Source organism: Papaver somniferum, chromosome 7 (genome assembly GCF_003573695.1).
Source record: "Papaver somniferum cultivar HN1 chromosome 7, ASM357369v1, whole genome shotgun sequence".
Lineage (NCBI taxonomy): Eukaryota > Viridiplantae > Streptophyta > Magnoliopsida > Ranunculales > Papaveraceae > Papaver > Papaver somniferum.
The window spans coordinates 120,351,936-120,375,198 of record NC_039364.1 but is presented as its reverse complement, the minus strand read 5'-3'; the positions used below and the strand labels follow the sequence as shown (position 1 = coordinate 120,375,198).

At 37.0% G+C, this 23,263-nt stretch overlaps 1 protein-coding gene across 2 annotated transcripts; it reads left to right on the top strand.

Moving 5' to 3' along the window:
• Positions 1-19,865: 19,865 nt before the first annotated feature.
• On the top strand, positions 19,866-22,984 carry LOC113298276 (aldo-keto reductase family 4 member C10-like). Of its 2 annotated transcripts, none has more exons than XM_026546975.1 (4): positions 19,866-20,000; positions 20,484-21,062; positions 21,661-21,915; positions 22,544-22,984. In XM_026546975.1, the coding sequence occupies exons 2-4, from the start codon at positions 20,496-20,498 to the stop codon at positions 22,799-22,801; spliced, it is 1,080 nt and encodes a 359-aa protein (XP_026402760.1). In that variant the 5' UTR covers positions 19,866-20,000; positions 20,484-20,495; the 3' UTR covers positions 22,802-22,984. The 2 variants fall into 2 exon arrangements, with proteins under 2 accessions (XP_026402760.1, XP_026402761.1); XM_026546976.1 differs by having other exon boundaries at positions 20,462-21,062.
• The last annotated feature ends 279 nt before the right edge of the window (positions 22,985-23,263 follow it).

Sequence of the window (23,263 nt, the reverse complement as noted above, 5' to 3'; positions counted from 1 at the left end):
CTAAACCGATCGTAAAAAGGCGGGGAAGATTATAAAACAGCCGACACTTCTCTCTTTTAGAATAATCTCTTTCTCTACTTTTGTTCTAGGGTTTAGAAACATGATAGGTTTTCTCTTCCTTCTTGTTATGAATCCGTGATTATGAGTAGATAATTTATTTTTATTGGTTAAAGATGTAGTCGGATTTTGCAAGCATGTTTTTTGATATGATGAATTAGTTTTTTCTCCATATTATCGTTCACTTTCTACTGCGATTAATAATTGTCTGATTGACATATTGCAATATGATTGAATGTTTGTTTAGTTAAGTCTAGAATTGATTGAACTCACATCCATATCTATAGCTAATTTAGGGTTCATCATCAAGCGATAACCTTGAATACGAGTAGCATGATATGATTATGGTTTATAGTGATATTCGTATGTAGAGTTTGACCTTTGTCCGAATTGTTATGCGCAATGTATGACAATTGCATTGATTAGCCTATTTCACAAATCTTAATGCTCTTTGGGAATTGAACTTGATTAGCGCAAGGCGTCGAGTTATTCTTTAGGTAGTATTCATACTTGCATCGTTTTACATGGAAGTGTGATGACTTAGGAAATTTACGGAGTATTCTTGCAATAAGGTATTCTCGGGCTTTTGATAATAACGAGATTAAATACGAATTCTATTCATACATTCAAAAACTTGTTTATAATTGAAGATGAAACCTTTATCCAATATTTTCTCATCCTTGATTTGCGTACTTTATTGTTTCGTTTGCTTTTATTTTATTTTTAGTTTATAAAAATCAGAAAACCCCCCTTGTTACTTATAAGATACCGAAACAAATTGACAATCCAAGTCCTCTCTGTGGGAACGATCCTTTCTTGCCCTTGCTTCATTATATATTTTGAGTAGTAAGAAAGTGTAATTATTTTTGACTTCTACGACAACGATCAATCAACTAGATAAAAATCCGTGAGACTGATTGATATGAGAATAACTCTGATGGTACCAAAGACCAATGCCCAAGTGTCAATCAAGTTCTATCCAACAACCAAGGTGATTTATCAACTGATTGAACTACGCATAACCTGTGATATTTCAATTATACAAACAAATATAATGTGGAAAAAAAATAACACAAACACCAGAAATTTTGTTAACAAGGAAACCGCAAATGCAGAAAAACCCCGGGACCTATTCCAGATTTGAGCACCATACTGTATTAAGGCGCTACAGACTCTAGCCTACTACAAGTTAACTTCGGGTTGGAATGTAGTTGATCCCTAACCAAGTCTCACACTGATTAAGGTACGGTCGCGTTCCTTACGCCTCTAGAACCACGCCGAATTTTCGCACTTGATTCCCTTAGATGATCTCACCCACAACTAAGAGTTGCTACGACTCAAATTCGAAGACTTATAAACAGATTTGTCTCCCACATATATATATGTCCTTTATTCTTTTTGTTCCGCCTTTTGGTACAAAGATCAAGGTGAACAAGAACCAACTAATAATCCGGTCTTATACTCCCGAAGAGCAGCATAGAAATATTAGTCACCTCATAATAACCTAACTGATTAGCAGAAGAACAGTTAACCGAAGCTAGCCATATGAACACTTTTGACTTAGACATATTCATCTAACACTTCTAGATCAAATATGATGATCAATTAATCATGATAGATAACCAAATGAATCTGATTGTGTTTCAAATAGAGTTCAATTCAATTGTTCACTATCTCATAGAAATATTCATGAACAAATTGAAACAAATCGGTTTGATTCGTGATCGTACAAAGTACTTATACAAGAATCAATTCATGAACATTAAGCCACGGGTTACAAAGTTAATTTGCATTCCTTAAATCGTAAATGTTTTAGTTCATGAGTATGAGAATCATACATTACCGATTTTAGAACTTAACCACTGTGTTTGCAAACTGGGTACGTGAACATCAGCTCCGGACCTTGGCCTAATCAAGCCGTTTGCAAATCCGGTTTGCGAACAACCGTTCCGGACCCAACTCAGGTAAACCCGTTCGCATACTAGGTACACAAACAAGAGTTCCAGACCTGAATCATCACAATACAGTTCGCACACTGGGTATGCATACCGTGTTGTATCCAGACATGGGTAATCGTTCTAAACTCTTATTTCAATCATTGAAACATCCTTAGAAAGCGACAATGGTAATCTTACAGATACCATTAGCTTCAAGTAATTTTCAAGTGATCAAATGATCAATACGAAATTTTCCAAGCTAACATTAAATGACTGTCTCACACAAATCATTTAACATGTTCAAGGTAATTTTCAATCGTTTGACTTAATATTTAGTTTCCAACAAATAAATTGTTTCCAACTAAACTCGTCAGGAATATGAAGAACATAGCTAAAGCAAAAAGCTTCCATCACATATTTCGAGAAATAGATAAGCGAGGTAAACTCGGCTCAAAATATCAAATGTGTATAATGTAAAAGTCTTTATAGCTATACGACATAGTCTCATTAGAAGATAGAATAGAATAGACTGATAGATAAGTTTCAGTCTCCACATACCTTTTGTTGATGAAGTTCCTCCAAGCTCCTCAGTAGATTTTCTTATTTAATTGGTGAACGTCATGAAGTCTAAATCTCAATTACATATTCTATCATAATCCGAGACATAGCTATAAGTAGACTAGAAATCAAGAAAATAGTTTTGATCAACTAAACTTGACAAATAAGTTTGAGAGAGAGTAACGCTTGCAAATTCGACTGAGCAGTGCTCTAAAAAACACAAATGTAACAACAAGTCCATAAATCTACTAATTTATGCAATGTTCTGTGAACCAATTGACGAACCAGAAATGTCTCCTGGTCAGGTTCAACTAGGGTCACTTGGTCAGTATATAATATTAGCCAATGTCTATTTGGATATCAAAAACTCAACTTTGCCACCTTGAAATACTATTACTTTGAACCTATAACGTGAAAATTGTTGCTTTAAGGAGTATATCAAGTTATCAAATTAGAGTCACGCCAAAAACATGTCAGTCCAACTCAATCATGACTCAATTCACATTTCACTGAAGTGAATTAGTGATCGATTCTCCTCACACTCGACAAAGACAATATGAATTGACACCTCAAATCTTTATCACCTTTTCAATGTATGATCCCTTCAACCTTCTTCACACAAAGAGCTTCGTTACTTCTTCAATTTCTTAGTTTCATCGATCAAAGAGTTTGAATGAAACCCTTTCATTTTTTCAAAATTCTTTTGATGCCCACAAGTCAATTAAATTATAAGATATTTGAACTGTATGAAATTGGAGTGTTCTCTTGAAAAAGAAGATTCGGATCTTAATTAACGAGTCATCGGCTACATCAAGAACAGTTTTATGAGGATAATAGAAAGATCATGTTTGAAAGGGCCCTAGTCTTAGGTCCTCACCGACGAAAAATCCAACTGGATCAGTCGGTTCACTAGCTGGGTCTACCGGTTCACCCGGTTTAACAATTCTGTCGTGTGTTTTTTTCAAAAACTGGTGGGTCAGTATCAAACCAACTAACTTTTTAACTAGATCACTGGTTTTCTTTTTTTTTTTATAAGTAAAAAAATTATAATAAATATAGAATGATTACAATAAATTACAGGAAAAGAGGCCACAACAACCCCAAAAACCTATAAACTATTTAAATCTAAAATAAGATACATTTGGAAATTCAATTGACGTAAGAAACCAAGGACGGACTTCATATGCCATACAAACTCCATTGTCAAGATTACGCCCTCTTAGCCATAGTGTTAACGGTGAAATTTGTTTCTCTAAAAGTGTGCTCCAATCTAATAACGTCATAATTCTATTGGACGAAAACTCAACCAACTGGTCCAATCTGATTTCAAAATACTATGTAATGTTTTTAATATGCGATAAACCCGTCTTTCTCCCAGAAATGTAATGTCTTCTTTTTGAATAAAATTCTTTATCCTAGAAAAAATAAATAAAAATAATAATAATGTTTTTAATATGCAAGAGATTAACTAAACCGTTGTATACTACACTTTTCAGTAAAAAGAATGCCGTTATGTTGAAAACCATACGAAAGTATACCGCAGACCAAAGTTCGGGGAAAAGGGAATACTCCATGTATAGTTAAAGATGCGAGCCGGATATAAAACGGTACATCTTTGGTCGCCTTCAAATGACAAGACAGACAACGTTGACACACCTATACCTCATATGATTTGGACTAGAATTTTATGAGAGCTTAATTGGGGCCCCGAAAAATAATTAGGGGCCTCACATTAGAGGACAAAAAAAGTCACTAAAACCTAATTTGAGTCACCCCTTATCCATTTTTTAAAAAAAAATACTAATCTACCATTATTTAATTAGTGATAATTTTATCTAATTAGTGTTAATCTCACTTAATTTGATTTTAACCTTCTTCTTTTTCCAAAAATTTTGTTTGCAAATTTCCTTTTTTAAAAAAAAATACTAATCTGCCCAGACCTGCATGAAAAGTCGTCAAGGTAGTGAAGTATTTCAATAACGACTCTTAACAGTCGTTAAAGTTTCAAAAACGACCCTTATAATTCGTCATTACTCCTTGACGACTCTGAACAGTCGTTAATGCTTATAAAAGAGTCGTTATCTTCTTTGAAGAGCCATCAATGGCGGAAATACATTAGAAGAAGATAACGACTCTTTTATAAGCATTAACGATTCAGGGTCGTAAATCAACAAAGACGACTCATGAAGGTCGTTGACGACCCTTTAATGTATCTTAGAAGAGGATAACGACTCTGTTATAAGCATTAACGACTGTTTAGAATCGTCAAGAAACAATGACGAATTATGAGGGTCGTTTTGAGGGTCGTTTTTGAAACACTTCAATATCATGACGACTCTACCAAATTTGGTGACGATTCTCCAACAAACAATGACGTTCCTACCATTTTTTTGGACAGAGATATAGTTTTTGGTCATAAAGAGTCGTTAGTGTATAAAAAGGGGACGTCAAAACCCAAAAAAAGGGTCGTTATCTCGTACATTCTAGACATCAACGATTTTTCATACAAATAACATGCATATGAAAAATCGTTAGGGTATATAACTATGAGGTTGACGACTCTTATTTTTCAGTTGTGATGGAGAGTCGAGAGGGAGGGGAGGAGGGGACTGATTATTTTTTTGGGTTTAAAAATGAAAATGAGTTGGGGTTTAGAGTTAAGGGTTAATAGAATTTTAAGTTTTGGGTTTAGTGAAGGGTAAAACAGTATTTTCCCTATATTTTGGGGTGGAAATATATTTTTTGGGGTGAGAATAAAATTTCTGAGTCCCCTAATTATTTCTTTGGGTCCCCAATTAAACCCTGAATTTTATATGAGGTGACACATCTTGTTGCATGGACACTGAAATGATTCACCAAGAAAGAATCAACTCTCTTTCTGTATTAATCTATGATTCAGGATCCAAAATTGCATAATTCAGTAGTACTTTCATTCATCATACTTACACTGTGCCAAATAAATTGCATTTTTTTTACAATTTTTTTTTTTTTAAGAAAACTTAGGCGGAGCCTAAGGATTAGGATTGCTAATAATGCAAGTGTGGTCATTGTTTAGACAAACATTAGACCCACTGCTAACATTCTTACAAGTTATAGCCAAACTCAAAGCTTGGAGATTTTGGGTTATATGTAACAGTTTAAGACCCAATAAAACAAAAGTTACAGGTTTGATATGTAATAGGGATTCTTCATTCGATGTCTGTTTTTCCTTGTGGTAGTTTCTACTGAATCTTCCTTTGGTTGCTTGGATGTAGAGAGTGTTTAAGTGCTCCAGGATTTCACTTGTTTCAGCATGTATTTCTATGCTCATGTGCTGCTTTTCCTCTTCCCATTGAAAGGCTAAGTCTGCTCCTCCCGTGGCTCCTTCTGCTCCCACTGTCCTGTGTGTCCTCTGCTATCAACATAGTTGCCTGCAAAATCAGTGATAGTTAGTGCAGAGAAGAATTGATAAGTGTTGGGATCCTTAATAGTACAGATTTTGATTAAGAAACCAAAGCTCTGCTTGTGTTGTTGGACCCCAACAATAGTTTCAGGAGTAGCTATGTGGGATTCATTCTCAATGATATGCCCCTGAGTATTCAAGGCATGGCAATGTAACTTGTGAATTCTGTTATGATCACAGAGATGTTGTTGAATGCTGAGAGTAGTATTCTTAGCATTAAGAGAGATGTTTTGGAAAAATAGATCACATCTAGCCTTCCAAATGAACCAACAAGTGGTAGCATAAATGCAGACATTATGATTGATGTACGCATTGTGAAACCAGTCATTAAACCAATCCATGAAAACAGTATGGTGATCAAATAAGCCATGATTTCCACCTAACATTTGCTGCCAGACTTCAGTGGCAGCAGGGCAGTTGAGGAACAGGTGTGTCATAGATTCCTCCCCACTGTTGCATAATTTGCATATGGGATCAATATAGTGGAGAATGCTTGCAATTTTGGCATTAGTTGGCAGAATTTCATGAGCACATTTCCAGAGGAAAATTTTGACAGCTGGTGCCACTTCCAAGTTCCATATAGCTCTCCAGTCTCTTGTTGTTTGATCATCTCTATAGAAATTCTCTATTTTGGCTTTGTATAAAGCTTTAACAGAGAATTTTCCAGTGTTGTTGAGTTTCCAGTGAATACTGTCTTCTTCTCTGGGGTGAATATCAAGATTAGTGATAACTTGAGCAGTGCCAGGGCTAAAGATTTGCTGAATGAGCTGATTATTCCATTCCTTTTGATCTGTCATTAGGTGAGCTAGCAGTTGGATACCATTGGGGCAGTTAGCAGGTTTGATGAGTTTGTCAGTTGAAGAAGGTATCCAAAAGTCCTCCCAAATTCTTATTGTGTTGCCATTTCCTATTCTCCATTCGCAGTGTTGTTGAATGTTCTGAATACCCTCTAAAACCCCTTTCCATATCCAGGAGTCTCCATCTTTAGCTTTGGTGTTCATGCTGAGAACATTTCTTCCCAATAAATATTTGGCATCCATCAGCTGGTACCAGAGAGAATCCTTGTCCTGCTCCAATCTCCATCCTATTTTTGTTATCATGACACTGTTGAAAAGCTCCATATTCATAAAACCTAATCCACCAAGATCCTTAGGTTTGCAAATGGCTGTCCAGGCTTTTGGGTAGTAGCCTATGGGGTTTTCCAGGTTCTTTCCCCAGAAGAAATCTCTTTGCAGTTTGTTCATATCTTGACAGGTTTGCTTTGGGATTCTGAAACAATTTATTTGATAGATGCTCGCTGTGGAGGTGACAGATTTTATTATAACTGCTCTTCCAGCTGGGTTCAGTGGGGAATTCTTCCAGCTAGACAGGTTTCTCTTCATCTTATCCACTCCTGGTTTGAAAGATTGGATCTTGCTTCTATGGGTAAATAAAGGATAGCCTAGATACTTGTCATTTGTAGGTAGAATTTGAACTCCAAGCAGCTTGCAGATAATAGGCATATGAGCTGGATCAGTGTCCTTGCTGAAAAAAACTCCTGATTTGCTGAAGTTGATGAGTTGGCCAGAAGTATCTCCAAAAATGTTGAGGATATCCTTGAGATTCTGAGCTTCAATAGTGTTTGCCTTACAGAAAACCATACAATCATCAGCAAAGAGGAGATGATTTATGGATGGGGCATTTCTACAAATTTTTACTCCAGAGATGAGACCCAACTCTTTAGCATGAGACAAGGTTCTGGATAGAGCCTCCATGCAAAAAAGAAACAAGTAAGGAGACAGGGGGTCTCCTTGCCTGAGTCCTCTAGTAGGGTTGAAGAATTTGTCAGGGGAGCCATTTAGAAGGACAGCAGTGGAGGTAGTGGATATGCATTGCATAATCTTGTTGCTCCATTCAGAGTTGAAGCCAATTTTGACCATAATTGTATGCAGGAACTTCCAGTCCACTCTGTCAAAAGCTTTATCCATATCAATTTTGATCCCCATACTTCCTTTGTTGCCTTTAATACCTCTTCTGGTTCTCATGTGGTGAATAATTTCATGGCCAATGGCTATATTATCATCTATTTGTCTTCCTGGTATGGAAGCAGATTGGTAGGGAGATATGATTTTGTTGAGGTATGGTTTCATTCTTTGGGCTAGCAGTTTGGATATGATTTTGTAAGTGGTGTTACAGAGGCTAATGGGTCTGAAATGGCTGGGACTTGTAGGGTTATCAATTTTGGGTATCAAGGATATGAAGGTTGAGTTCATTTCTTTGAGAAGGTATCCTGACTTGAAGAAATGTTGGACCATTTTAACTAGGTCCTCTCCTATAATGTCCCAATTTTCTTGGAAGAAGTTAGGTGGGAAGCCATCTGGTCCTAAAGCTTTATCTTTGGCCATGCTGAAGAGAATATCTTTGACCTCACTATCTTCAGGGTTTCTATTGAGATTTTTTTTATCTTCAGTGGTAATGACTGTAGGAATGAGGTTAAGAATTTCAGTATTCATAGAAGGGGATTCTGAAGTAGCCATTTTTGAGAAGTGGTTGGTGAAGCATTGCTTTATGTCTTGGTAGTTTTCAATCCAGTTTCCAGAACTATCTTGGATGGTATCTATCTTGTTCCTTCTTAATCTTATTTTTGTAGTTCTGTGGAAGTAACTTGTATTCTTATCTCCCAATTTGATATATTGGTCTCTGCTTTTGATTTTCCAAAATTTTTCTTCAATGTCTTGCCATTCTCTGAGAACTTTCATTGCAGTTTGTAATGTCTTACTTCTGTCCTGATTGAAGAAGTTTTCTTGTAGCCAATGCAGATGTTGCTTACATTCTTCAATATTTGTCTTTATATTGCCATAAACTTCTTTGTTCCAGGTTTTGAGTTTCAGTTTGACCTCTTTGAGTTTTCTAGCGATTAGAAAAGCGCTAGAACCAGATAAGTTCTTCTGCCAACATTCAAAAATGATATCCTTACAATCCTTATGGTCTATCCAAGGACCAAAGAACTTGAAAGGGATTTTACCAGTATTCCAGTGCGGATTAGTGTTAAGTAAAATGGGATGGTGATCAGAGCCAATAGCTAACAGATTAGTGATAGTAGAATTTGGATATAGGAGGAGCCAGGACTCATTGGCTAATCCTCTATCCAATCTCTGCTCAGTGAGAGCAGGCCCACTTCTCTTATTTGTCCAAGTGAAAGGGCAGCCAGCGCTGCCTAAATCATTTAGATCCATATTAATAATCTTGTTGCTAAAAATGTTAGCTTCAGCAATGTCCAGTGATTGGGTACTGTATTTTTCAAAATCATGTAAAATAAAGTTGAAATCACCAATAACCAACCAAGGGAGGGAGTTCTTGGAAGCAGTATACTCCAAAACTTTCCAGGAATTTAGTTTACACTGAGTATTATTAGAATTACCATAATAACCAGTGAAGAGCCAGGGAGGGTCAGTAGTAGGCTGTATTTTAGCATTGATATGGTTAAGAGAGCATTCTAGAATCTCAACATCAAGATTGTTCTTCCATATCATTACTAATCCACCAGCTGTACCACTAGCCCCACCAGGACTAACATGCCAAATTTTTTGGATATTAAGTTGTTTCATAGAATTTAAAAGTTTACCATGTTTCTGTTTGGTTTCAGATATGAAGCAGATATCAGGATTAAATTTGGTCAGCATATCAATAAGAGAATTCTTAGTATATTTTTGCCCTAGACCTTGGCAGTTCCAGGCTATAGAAGTAAAGAATTGCCAAAAATAGGATACAGGGGGGTATTTAGAGGTTGGTCTCCTAGCTATAGGATCATAGTAGCTAATGATGTAACAGTATGAGGAAACAAAATGTTGGTTTCAGTTTAATCTAAGATAGAAGATTGAGAAGGAAATTACCTCAGGGGTTGGTGTTGATGAGCCAGAAGCACCATTAGTCATAAGAGGAAAGCTTGAAGCCAGAGGTTCATCATAGTTTTCTGGGAATTCTTTGAGTCTTTTGCTGTTGTCAGTTTCATTGGTTTCCATAGTCTCTGCACCCTGAGTTGATTGTTTCCTTTTTGGCATGACTTTCTGCTTGTCCAAATCCTTAATACTGTCATTATCAGAGGGAGAATCTTCTTCAGTGAAGACGTGAATTGTCTTTCTAGCTTTCCAGGCCTTCTTTTTGAACTGGACAGTTTCAGCATCCATTCTTTCCTTGATTTGAGCTAGAGTTATGGTGGTATGGGGATGGATGATTGGAAAGATACCATTGGTGTCCATAGATTGGTTGGTATTAGTGTTTGAAGGATTTTTAGCTCTAGCTGCTTCCTTGATCTTTGTTTTAGCTTGGTGATTCCTGTAGTTGGTGGAGATTTTCTTTGAGAGCTCAAGTTTTCTGTGCCTTATTTGGCTGGCAATGACATCCGGGTGTGGGGAGTTGGGATCAGCTCTAGCAGAGGCTCCAAAAGTGAGGTGTTTTGAAGATGAGGGGGAAAACTTAGCAATTGTTGTTTCCAATTCTTTTTGTTTTGCATTCCTCATCTTGATTTCAAAGACTTGAGCAGCATCAGCATCAGAGTATCCTCTATGAATGACATTTCTTCCTTCTTGAACGGATTTTTGGTAGGCATTTTGGGGTGGTGGGAGGGATTGAGGTGTTTGCAGGCTTTTGTGATTTGAGTAGTTGGATTTTGAATGTGTGGGTGGGATGGGGCAGGGTGGGGATGGATGATCTAATATTCTACAAACTTTGCAGAATTTGATTCCATTGAGAGCATAAGCAAACTCCAGCCAATGAGAGATAGTTGGGGTTTCAAAAGCTTCAATACCAAACTTCAAGGGTTGGTAACATCAATGGTAAGTTTAACTTCTAAATTTTTTTCAAATCTGTTCTTCCATAAGGTTTCTTGGCAGTTTGAAAAAACTCCAAGGTTGTAGAATATTTTTGATATCTGGTATGATGTGAGATGGGATTCTTTTGATGAGCAGCCAAACCATTACCTTAGTAAATTGTTCTTCATGAATTAAGTCTGGACCTCCAAGGGGGATACCAACAAGAACCATAAGCTTGTCAAAGACTCCTCTGGTGCCTCCATTCCTCAATGTTGAGTAATCATCTTCATGAGTGAGTCTGAGGATGAAATAATTCCTTCTTCGATTCCAAATATCAAGTTTAACTCTACCATTAAATTCCCAGTTGTTGTTGATGAAAGTACTGATTATGGATGTTTCATAACAGATATTGCTGCAGAGTTTTCCAATGAAACACCATTTCCAATCTAAAGGTTGCTTTGCTCTAATGTTGTCGGGATTTAAGAAAACCTTAGGATAAAGGTCTACTTCAGGCATATTGAGGGTTTTGTTCATCTGATCAACAAGAATTTCAATGGTTGGGTTGGAGGAATTTGATGAGGAAGCCATTTGTGGGTAGTAAACGAATAAGAACCAGTAGGTATATTTACCAAAGTGTGTTCTAACAAGGCAGGGTCAGCAATGGTAGTGCGGGGCATCCATCCAATCTTTAATTTAAAAATGATTCTTGCAGATGTCAGTAATGTTGGTACTTGGAACAAAGTTGTGGGTTGAACTCAAGTTAGTCCAAACTGGTTTTGATAGGCACTGATCAGTTGGTGTGGACATCACTTTGTAGTTCAGTTGGTGATAGTTGTTGCCGGCTCTTGTGACTAGTGGTTTCTGGCTCATGTACCTGCATACAAGGACAATAAAAATATTATTTAAAGTATTTAGAGTCTTACCTTGTCCTTCCCATTAGGGGTAGTCGATGGTAATTGTGTATTCTTCATAATGACTGAGAACGACATGTCTAGCTGAATTTTGAAATGGTGACGCAAGTTGGATTTGTTCTTTGTCTTTGCTGAAGAGTTTGTCTTTGAATTGGTCTATGATATTGCAGTTGAAATGGTCCTTGTACTTGCAGCTGGAGGAATTTGAGTGGTTAATGGTGTCTGAGTCATTTCGAAACTCATGAATTTGAATGGTTAACAATGTCTGAATCATGTCGAAAATTTGAGGTAGTTTTTGTATCTGGGCTTGTCAGGTGGGGATGTTGCAGATCCAATTGCTCAAAATCTGTCCCTTTGACGTGGAAGGAGAAATCTTGCCAGGTGTTTGTTGCCGCTTTGCATGAGCCAATGGTGGGTCTTTGCTTGTAGTAGGCCAAATAATGATGTCAGTAGGCTTGATCATGCGCCTCAAGTTGCAAGTCCGGAAGTTAATGCTGCAAGTCTGGTAACTCCAGAGGATTTTTGACGGTTGTGATTGAGAGGCTGTTGCTCTTCTTAAATTGATTAAAACCGCTGAGATGATAATTTTAATCAGTTTCTTGATCAGTTTCCTCTGAAAGAAAAAGAGAGTTCCTTTGTAATCCTTCTGTTGAAAAACATTTCTAGAGTAATCTCCTCGTTTAAATCTCCAGGCAAAGAGAAGATGGATGCAAATATGCAACCCCTGAGAGATGAGCATGAGAAGCAAAGAGTTGCCGAAGTCGAGCCTCAGATAGGGCAGACTATTGAAATCCCTCAGATAAAGCAGGTAAAATTCTTTGTAAATCAAGCAGTTCCTGGGTGAGGTTTTAACTTCCATGCATTTAGTCAAATTGAGTGCTATTTGCAGCCTGATAATTGAGTTTTGTAGGTTGAAACTGCAAGGATAAGTGAAGGTTTTTCTGGGTATAATATGCATGAATTGCATTATACATCTGATGAAATGTATGGGAGAGCAGGTTCTGGTTGTAGGGTGTCTGGTTTTGGAGGTGGGAGAGCAGGCCATGGGGAAAGGACTATGTATGCAACTGCCAGGCGAGGGAGACCACCGCAACATGTCGAGAAAGGCCGAATTCAGAATGGGGAACTTGTGGGTGTAAAAAATGGGTCGGTTATTTTTGCACTGCACCCCACAAAGGGTCGCCGGGTGATAAGGGAAGGCATTGTATTGGTAGATGATGAGCGGATTGTCTGTGGGGGGACTCAGCAGGGCTTCTTTTCTGCTCAAATACCCGATCCTGCCAAGGATCAGATTCATATTAAAGCTACAATGCCACCTAAACTAGGTCAGATCACATTTCCCAATTTGTTCATTCTTGCTCCCACTCTCAGGCAAATGGCTCAGGATGTGGCCGAGGTGTCTCAGACTGGTGCAGGAGAAGTCACACATCCACTTGAAGTTCCTCGAGATGAGCATGTAACTCCTGGAGTTGATTCTAGGATTGTGGGTCAAATCTACAGATCTGCAAAGGCTAGTGCTATGCGAGGTGAGGAGCCCCAGCTTCCTGAGTTGCCGGCTGATGACACTTTGCCTCCTGAAGCAGATGCAAGGGCTGTAGAGAGGGTGTATAAGACAGTGATGGCCAGGGCTGTGAGAGATGTTGCACTTGAGTCTGGGACGCCAAAGTCTGACTAAATAGGTAGGATTTGGGAAGCTGCACATGCTGAATTTAGTAGTACCAGACAATCTGAAATCTGTTCTTTTAGTTTGATGCCGGAAAAAAAAGATGCTACCTTGCTTATGGAAATGTTTTATGCATACTTTGTAAAATTGTAGTACTATGTTTAAGTTTTTATTTCTAGTTAAAGAAAAAGAAGTGCAATGTAGCTGATTCCTAGTTAAAAACATGTTAATAAAGAAGCAATGATCCCAATAGAAAAGATTTGGAGTGCTAACAAGGTTCAAGTAATAGCCAGGTTTAAGGGACTTGGTAGTACTAGCAGGCAATAGAGAGCATATGCTATTGGACAATAGAAAATAGAGCAAATTAGGAGTAGAGGGTAGAGAAACAAATACTAAGAGAGTCAAGTACTCACCTCCAGACGGTTTAGATAAACTAGCCAAGATAGTACACTGATACATACCAGGGGAAGGAGATGTAGAAATCCAACTGATATCCCAAGGGGCTTTGCAACTAGTGAACCTCAGACTAACTGGTTGATATTTCTGTCTCAAAAAAGCTCCTTCCATTGCTAGAATAAAAATCTGGCTTTGAGAGCTTGAGCAGGGTAATTTAAATCTAGGCAATGGGAGTTTAGTGGCAAGTTGTATTTGGAGAAAGTTCCAGTAATACAGAAAGATGCTGAGATAGGCGAAATTGGGTATGTGTTTTTGTAAAATAACCCAGGAGAGATTTTGTGTCATAATAATCGTGAGATAAGCCAGAGTAGCCTTTGATGGTTTGGGCATTCATTCCTGTGTGGTTCTTCGGATTGTAAGTTATGAATTCAGTGATTTGTGTGTTATAAGTGATTTTTGAGCTTTTTGTGATTTAGGTGGTATTTGTGATTTGTGTTGTGTAATTGATGCAATTGCAGTTGCAAATGTGAGGCTTGTGAGTAGTGTTCATGGATTGAGCTTTAAATTAGTTGAGAAGCATCAAAAGCAGAGAAAGAAAGGAGAAATCCGGCACAGAAAGAGGGGTCGGCGACTAGAAAGAGCCGTTAGAGAGACGTTGGGAGAATGGGACAGAAAAGAAACGGTAGAAAGAAGCCGAAATCGAGAGGGGAGGAATCTCAGGTGAAGGGGAGAGAGAGGAGAGAGGGGAGAGCCATGGTTTTTTTTATAGTTGGATTGGTACTTATCGTTTGTCCATAGCCTTAAGTCTCTTGACAACCAAACAGAGCAACTTCAGGAGAGAGAGGAAATGAATGTTTTGGTTAAAATGGTAGGTGGGTGGGGTTAGTTGGAGGGAGGGAAGGATTTTCAGACTTGTCTTTTTATTGTTGGAGATATTTTTCCTCGCGTTTTTAGGGGCCACTCAAAAGGATTTAGGGGCCAACAATAAAACAAAAAAGGTCACCAAAGAAAAAATGTAGCCAGCCCTTATCTCGCGTAATTCGTAATGGAAAAATTACCCTTATATATCCGGAGGATATGATAACATTTTTATCCTCCGATTGCAATCGGAAGCCAAAATATTACACAGACTTCCGATTATAGTCGGTGCAGTATTAGAATGATTTCTGTTTCATTTTTTCCATTTCTTTTTCATTTTTGAGTTGTTAGAGTTATAGAGAAGAAGGTGAATGAAAAAAGGGAAAACCAATTTTATCACTACAAAAATGGATGGATATGAAGAAGAAGGTGAGAATCATGGCGAAGAACAAAATGTTGAGGGTTCACGACCGTTTAGAGAAGACGATTTGGGGTATATGTTGAATGATCCAAACTTTTGTGGAGAGAAAAACCTAGACGACCCTTTCATGGAAGATAATGGAGAATCGCCTGATATTGAAGCTAACGATGCATGTAAAACACAGGTATTGTGTTAAGAAACTCAAATACTCGATTTGCATGCGTTTGTGTGCTTTTGTAAACAAGAAAAACCGATTATTGCATGCATTGAATGCCATGAACTACCCAGATTCGGTAGATAATTTCTCGAATAAACTTACGAATATAACACACAGAGTACCAAATATGTATATTCGGTAGTTCCAAGATAGTAGTTTACTGCCGAATATGAGAAAAAACCCCAAACTGGTTTTCCAAAAAAATCTACATTCGGTAGTTATGTAGAGTTATTTACCCCCGAATGGCCCCAAAAACGAATTCCTCAAAAAAATTCAAAACTCAGTATTCTTATCCTTTACAATCGGTAATAGTTTAACATTATTTGACTGCCGAATATAACAGTGGCCTCAAAATAAAATTTCCGAAAACTTGAAAATCAGATGTTTATCGATTAAAGTTATCTCCCGGTTATTTATATTCGGATGTTTTACTATATATTTTAGCTTCCGATTATATCATTTTTTGCACTCGGTAAACTGTGTACATTCATTTGCATAAATCGGGTGTTTTGGTAACCGATAGGATTCCGAATATAGTATATTCGGAAGTTTGACTTATTTAATAACCTCCGATTATTGTATAATAATTTGTTGCTTTCATATGGAGGCCGTTGAAGAGTTTGTTGATGATTTCTATTTGAGGCCCGACACTTCCCTATACTATGCAAACGATTTGGTATACTCATTACTACTTTTTTTTTTTCAAAATTTATATGTTAAATGGTTATGCTTATTAGATTTGTTTTGTTTTTTTATCCATTCGGTCTCTTGCTCAACTTGTTTTAATCTTTCTCTTTGATGGAATTGTTCTTGACCTCGCTTCTTAGCCTTGATTTCCTCTTCCTCTTCCTCCTCCTTCGTTGCCACTAACGATGGTTTAATTTTTTTGGGTTGTTTGTTCCTTTTTTGTATTTCTTCTTCCATTGCTGCAATTGATGTAGTTATTCGCTTGCATATTCGAAGTATGTTGTCGATTGATGATGGACTTGCCATTGAAAAGGTTTTTCATTCTGATTTTTTACTCAATAATAACTGAGAGGAGTTACCCTCCTTATATAGATTAGAGTTCCAACGGCTCTAATTTTTGAAAATATGGCCGTTGAGGTTTCTGAAAATATGGCCGTTGAGGTTTCGTATCAATGATGCACTACAATCGGTTGCTAACGATACACGTATTTCCTTCGAATAGGACATTCGGTAGCGAACTTAAATTTTTATCTACCGATTAGGTTGGTATTTTTAAACACGACTATATTATTCGGAGGCTAATTTTTTTTTGTAAAGTCCCGAATGTACGATGGCCCAAAAATCAGAATTTGGGAAAAACTGATACTTTTCAAATTTTGAACTTGCAATAATCGGAAGTCAACTCAGTTACCCAAACTTCCGAATATGGGTTGTCTAACCTTCTATATTGGCCCTTGGAACCACCTAGATCCATGGCATGGTTTGTTTTGAACTTGTAATATTCGGAGGATATTTTTTTTTGTAAAGTCCCGAATGTACGATGGCCCAAAAATCAGAATTTGGGAAAAACTAATACTTTTCAAATTTTGAACTTGCAATAATCGGAAGTCAACTCAGTTACCCAAACTTCCGAATATGGGTTGTCTAACCTTCTATATTGCCCCTTGGAACCACCTAGAGCCATGGCATGGTTTGTTTTGAACTTGTAATATTCGAAGGATAATTTTTTTTTGTAAAGTCCCGAATGTACGATGGCCCAAAAATCAGAATTTGGGAAAAACTGATACTTTTCAAATTTTGAACTTGCAATAATCGGAAGTCAACTCAGTTACCCAAACTTCCGAATATGGGTTGTCTAACCTTCTATATTGGCCCTTGGAACCACCTAGAGCCATGGCATGGTTTGTTTTGAACTTGTAATATTCGGAGGATAATTTTTTTTTGTAAAGACCCGAATGTACGATGGCCCGAAAATCAGAATTTGGAAAAAACTGATACTTTCAAATTTTGAACTTGCAATAATCGGAAGTCAACTCAGTTACCCAAACTTCCGAATATGGGTTGTCTAACCTATATTGGCCCTTGGAACCACCTAGATCCATGGCATGGTTTGTTTTGAACTTGTAATATTCGGAGGATAATTTTTTTGTAAAGTCCCGAATGTACGATGGCCCAAAAATCAGAATTTGGGAAAAACTGATACTTTTCAAATTTTGAACTTGCAATAATCGGAAGTCAACTCAGTTACCCAAACTTCCGAATATGGGTTGTCTAACCTATATTGGCCCTTGGAACCACCTAGAGCCATGGCATGGTTTGTTTTGAACTTGTAATATTCGGAGGATAATTTTTTTTTGTAAAGTACCGAATGTACGATGGCCGAAAAATCAGAATTTGGGAAAAACTGATACTTTTCAAATTTTGAACTTGCAATAATCGGAAGTCAACTCAGTTACCCAAACTTCCGAATATGGGTTGTCTAACCTTCTATATTGGCCCTTGCAACCACCTAGAGCCATGGCATGGTTTGTTTTGAACTTGTAATATTCGGAGAATATTTTTTTTTTTGTAAAGTCCTGAATGTACAATGACCCAAAAATCAAAATTTGGGAAAAACAGATACTTTTCAAATTTTGACTTGAACCTTTCACATTCACAGGATAAAGGCCACACAAGCATTTTTGTTGGTGCGGCGGTAGGTTTGAGTAGATGGACCGCATCTTGATGATCCTATTAAAGTACATAAAAAAATCCTTAATACAAATATTACGATATAACACATAGACAATACATTAATAAAAAATAGTAATTTTATTACCTCGGTTTCGTATATTTCTCTGGCCCATGAGTCTTTGTATCCAAATAGCAATTTTCCTCCATCCGCCGGTAGCCCAAGGATTGTGCCTACTGGAATACCCTTCTTCTTCAAGTGCTGAGGGACAAGATGTGATGCTTTCTTAGCAATATCCTTCTTTACACCATCTTTTCCTTTTTTGGCTTTTTGGGTACCACTTGGTTGTCCTTCTTCTTCTACTCTTGGCACTGGATCAACTGGTTCAATTTCATGGTGGGGTGTAACTTGTGGAGCAGTTGGTTCTGCACTTTGTTGAGCGGCTTATTCAACACTTGGTTGCACCCCTTATTCACTGCCTTGTTGTTCTACACTTTGTTCAGCACTTGGTTGCACTCCTTGTTGACTACTTTGTTCTTGTAAGCTTTGTTGAGCACTTGAATTATCTTTGGCACTCCTTTCCCTCCTAGCACTAGCTGTCACTTTCTTCCTCCTTTCTCGACTTTGTCTAAACAACAAAGAAAGGAACAATATTTACAAACTATACAATCGCAAGACAAAGTATGGAAATATAACCCGAATGTACACATTCGGACGTAAGAAGACACATACTGTTCCCGAATACAAAACAATCGAAAGCTAACTAAACATATTTACAACCGAATATGCATCAATTGGAGTTCAGAAGCTCTAAATTTTTCATCCTACACAATCGGAAGACAAAGCACACAACTATAACCCGAATGAACAAATTCGGAAGTAAGAAGACACATATTTTTCCCGAATGAAAAACAATCGGAATATAACTAAACATGTTTACAACCGAATATTCATTAACTGGAGTTCAGAAACTCTAAAATTTTATCCTACACAATCGGAGGTATAAAACATTATATTGTCTTCCGAATAAATACTGGCCCCAAAATGGGATTTTTCCTATATCAGAAATTTTGAGATTTTTTCAATATATATATATATATATATATATATATATATTCGGTAGTGAGTGTACTTCCGAATACTGTGTGTCTACTTAAATATATTCGGGAGCCAAAAAATTCATTAAACTACCGATTATTACCAGTTTGTATCCAGGAAGATATGGCCAATAATATTCGGCCGATAACCATCAAATATTTCTCCCGAATATTGTCGATGTTCTCGAGAAATGAAGAACACGACTACATTCGGAAGTAAATAAGCATGAATATCGCCCGAATCTGGATAAATAACCGAAAACCCTAGAAATATTTTTTCTCGATTCGTCGAATTAAAGCGAAATAAACCCCAAAAATGATAGATTCTTACCTAATTGGGGTCATTTGAAGTTGACGAAGTGTTTGACTATCGGAATCGCAACCACCGACTACATCGACGGGTACTTCTTCTTCGCGTTCTTCTTCATTTGCGACAACAATTTCTTTATTTCTTGCTAAAATCCCAATCTTTGGATCGATACCCCGAGCAACGTTTTTGGTTCTAGGTCTGTGGGTTTCATTTCCCTTATCCATTGTTTTATAAACGAATCGACGATGTTTTGATTTTATGATTCACGGCGATGTTTCGGTTGAACACAAGAACGAGGGAAAGTTTTCTTTTCTTCCACAATCGGAAGATAATATGAAACTGGAAGAACAAGAGTTGAAATGAGTAGAATTTTTTTGATTTGGTTTTTATACAGTTTTACCAAAAGGGCATTTATGTAACTTCAATATCATATAGGGTACCTCTTAACTAGAGTCTTTGGCTGGGTATAAATTAATGGCCCCTAAATCCTTTCGGGTGGCCCCTAAACGCGAGGATATTTTTGTGTCTAAATTTCTTTCTTTTTCCTCTCAACAAACAATTTTACAAGTAGAGAGAAAAAAAGAAACATTAAAAAAATACTAAAACAAGTTCTCATTCTTTATTTTGTTTTCACTCCTGGAAGAGAAAGAAACCAAGAAAGAGAAACAAAACATTTATCCACTGCTGCTATCTTGATCTTATTTGGTGAGTTTATTGAACTCTTAATTTCAGCTTTTCTTTTTCAGGATTCTGATCATCTGGGCATGTTATTTTTGTTCAGTATTGGTTCTTGGGCTTACATAAAGATTCCAAATGTTACAAGTTAGGGTTTTTCTTCTGTCATTTCTTTAAAGATGAATTCAAGATTATTCAGTAATTTACAAACAACTACACACTAAATTTTTTTTAATATGTTTGGCTGTTTTCTAGAGTTTACTGCAAGTTCTAGTTTGGGTTTAAAATTTTTTCCTTCTAAGATCATGTTAATATTGGGCAAGGTCAATGGGTTTTTCTCCATTTTCACTGTTCAATTTTGGGGTTTTGTCTTTAATCTGGGTTATTTTAGTTTTATTAGAGTAAAACTGAAGTTATCTCTATTGGAGTAAAAAATTTATTTTGGTTTTTCATTTTTATTCCTGAATTGTTCAATTGTTTTACATTTCCAGTTCTTGTTTATTCTTGTGCTAGGAGGTTGAAGAAATGAAAGCTAAAGGAGGATGTGTAGGAAATCACTTTACACTGAATAATGGGACGAAAATTCCTGCGGTAGGACTTGGGACATGGCAGAGTGGAGGAGACCTTTGCGTCGAAGCTGTAAAAACTGCTCTAGAAGTTGGATATCGTCATCTAGATTGTGCCCATCTTTATGGAAATGAAATTGAAGTTGGTGAAGCACTTTTAGAGGCTTTTCATGGTGGACTAAGTAGGGAGGAGATTTTTTTGACTTCTAAGCTTTACTGTACTACCAATTCTATCAGGAGGATAGAGAATTCGGTAAGGGTTTCTCTTAAGAATCTAGGAGTTTCTTACTTGGATCTCTACTTGGTACATTGGCCTGAGAATTCAGCCTTTGGTGACGCAACTGACCCTCCATCCAATTTGGGTAGTGAGTACAGACAGTTTTCACAGAGACTGCAACCTACATGGAAGGCAATGGAAGGCTTAATAGAGCTTGGTCTGGTTAAGTCTATTGGAGTTAGTAATTTTGACGTGCAGCAGATCAATGAACTTCTCCAATTTGCTAAAATTGTTCCAGCGGTCAATCAGGTATATAGCTTATATGGTTTCTCTTTGAAACTTTGAGTTTAAAAACTACTATTGAATCATTGATTAATAGTAGAGTCAAAACTGAATGATGAATTTGTATTTGGTTTGGTATTACATGAAATGAGCCAACTGATGCAAATGAATTTTTACCCTGTTAAATGGCGTGCAAATATAGTAGTTATAAGGTATATCATCTTGAATTTCAGCTGAATGCTATGTAATGGTATAGCTACTCTAAAGTAAGGATTTCTTTGAATCATACTCCACAAATTTTCAATCACTTTTTGAAGGAACATTCCAGTTAGCTGTCCTGTTAGATGTTTTACTCTTACTCATTTGAATGTGAGGTGCTGCAATAAGTATATACTTCCTCCAAATTATTCAGGATTTGTCAGCTTAAAAGATGAAACCATTATATTTAGCTGTGCAAGAGTGTCAGTGTTCTGATCTTATACCAATGATAATATGGTCACCCATCAGTTTACACTTGTTGTTGACGACCTTATTAACCACGTACTTTGAATTTTGATCTTAAATGGAGATGATTCAAGGGCTTTTTAAAAGTGGGTTCTCAACTAATATGTGATTGACTCATTAGGTGGAGTTGCATCCTTTCTGGAGGCAAGATGAATTAGTGAAATTCTGTCAACTGAAAGGCATACATGTATCTGCTCACACACCTTTAGGGGTACCTATTTCAAGTCAGGGATTGTCCGACACTGGATCCAGTGGTGAAGAAGAACCAGGGACCCCTCGCATATCATTCAGAAGGTCGAGATCAGTTCACGGACCTATGCTGAAAATATCTGTTGTTGCCCAAATAGCAGAGCGGCATAAAAAGACCCCTGAGCAGGTATTCTTAAATAGTAATTCCTTCATTGCTGTATCTAAGCTAGCTTGATCAGTCTTTTCTTGTAAATGCAGTTATCGGTTTATTGTGGATTGGAAACTTTATTTCTTCTATTAATGGCAGCGAGACTCAACCAAGTGATTTGTTGCTATAAAATTGTTGAGAAGTTGTCTTTAGTGTTAACAAACATATCATCAGTACATAAGGATGCGAACCTTAGAGTAAGAGAAGCCTCCTTAAAATAATTAAGTGCAATTTTATTTATTTGTGAAGGTCTTATACTATATCAACTTACCTGTCTTGGTTAAAACATTTCCTAACTCCTTACCACCTGAATTTTTCACTATAGACGAATAAGATAAATGAAAAACAGACACAATTGTTAAGCGTGTACGTGATCACCTATAACAAATTGGTTTCTCAAGCCATGAATTTTAGCTGGTAAATATTTGCACGGAGAATAAATCACAACCCTTATTAATAAACACTGTCATATTCTGTTTGTTATGATTTTCTAGAACATCTGTATCAGTCAGTATAGGCTATTAGTTGTTTGAAAAAGAACTGTCTAACACTGCGAACTGTTGAAATTGAATAATGACAGCAAATTTTGGTCGTTTAATGTTTGTAGGTTATTCTTCGTTGGGGACTACAGAGAGGAACCTGTGTTCTTCCATGCAGCTTGAAACCTGACAGAATTAAAAAGAACATTGATATTTTCAGCTGGTCTCTCTCAGACGATGAGTTTAATAGATTAAACAGGATCGAACCTCAGGTATGTTTGTATGGAAATGGTGTTGTAAATACTTCAGAGAGTGGATTTTCATCTGGAAGTGGACCCCTCCAAGCTGTGCATGAGATGGAAGATGATATGGAATACAATGCTTGATGTTTATACAAATACTGATGTACTTCATACATTTTAACTCCAGAACATATATGTTCATGCTACATAATAACTATACACCATTCACCAACACTTGAAAGTTTTTCTTCTTTTACTGCTCGTCTGTCTAAACAAATAGGGCGCTATATGGATTTATAAATAAATAAAACCTCTCTTTTTTATTCACACGGATTTTTAGTTGGTAATATTTTCAATCTGTGTTTCTTTTATTTCCATTGGTGATGACTGTTTTTTTGTTTGGTTCTCGGTCTTGGAACTGGTACATCATGTCCTAGAACGAAGATCTCCCTTGCAAGTCAAAGACTCACAAGGGTATTCCCGCTCTCGCCTCTTTGGGATACAGCAAACACAGGCTAAACTAAACTGGTGACCGGGGCATCTCAGCTGTTCTATTATGAGATGACAGTGCTCTGCATGAAAAGTGAGAAACAAATAAACAGTTCT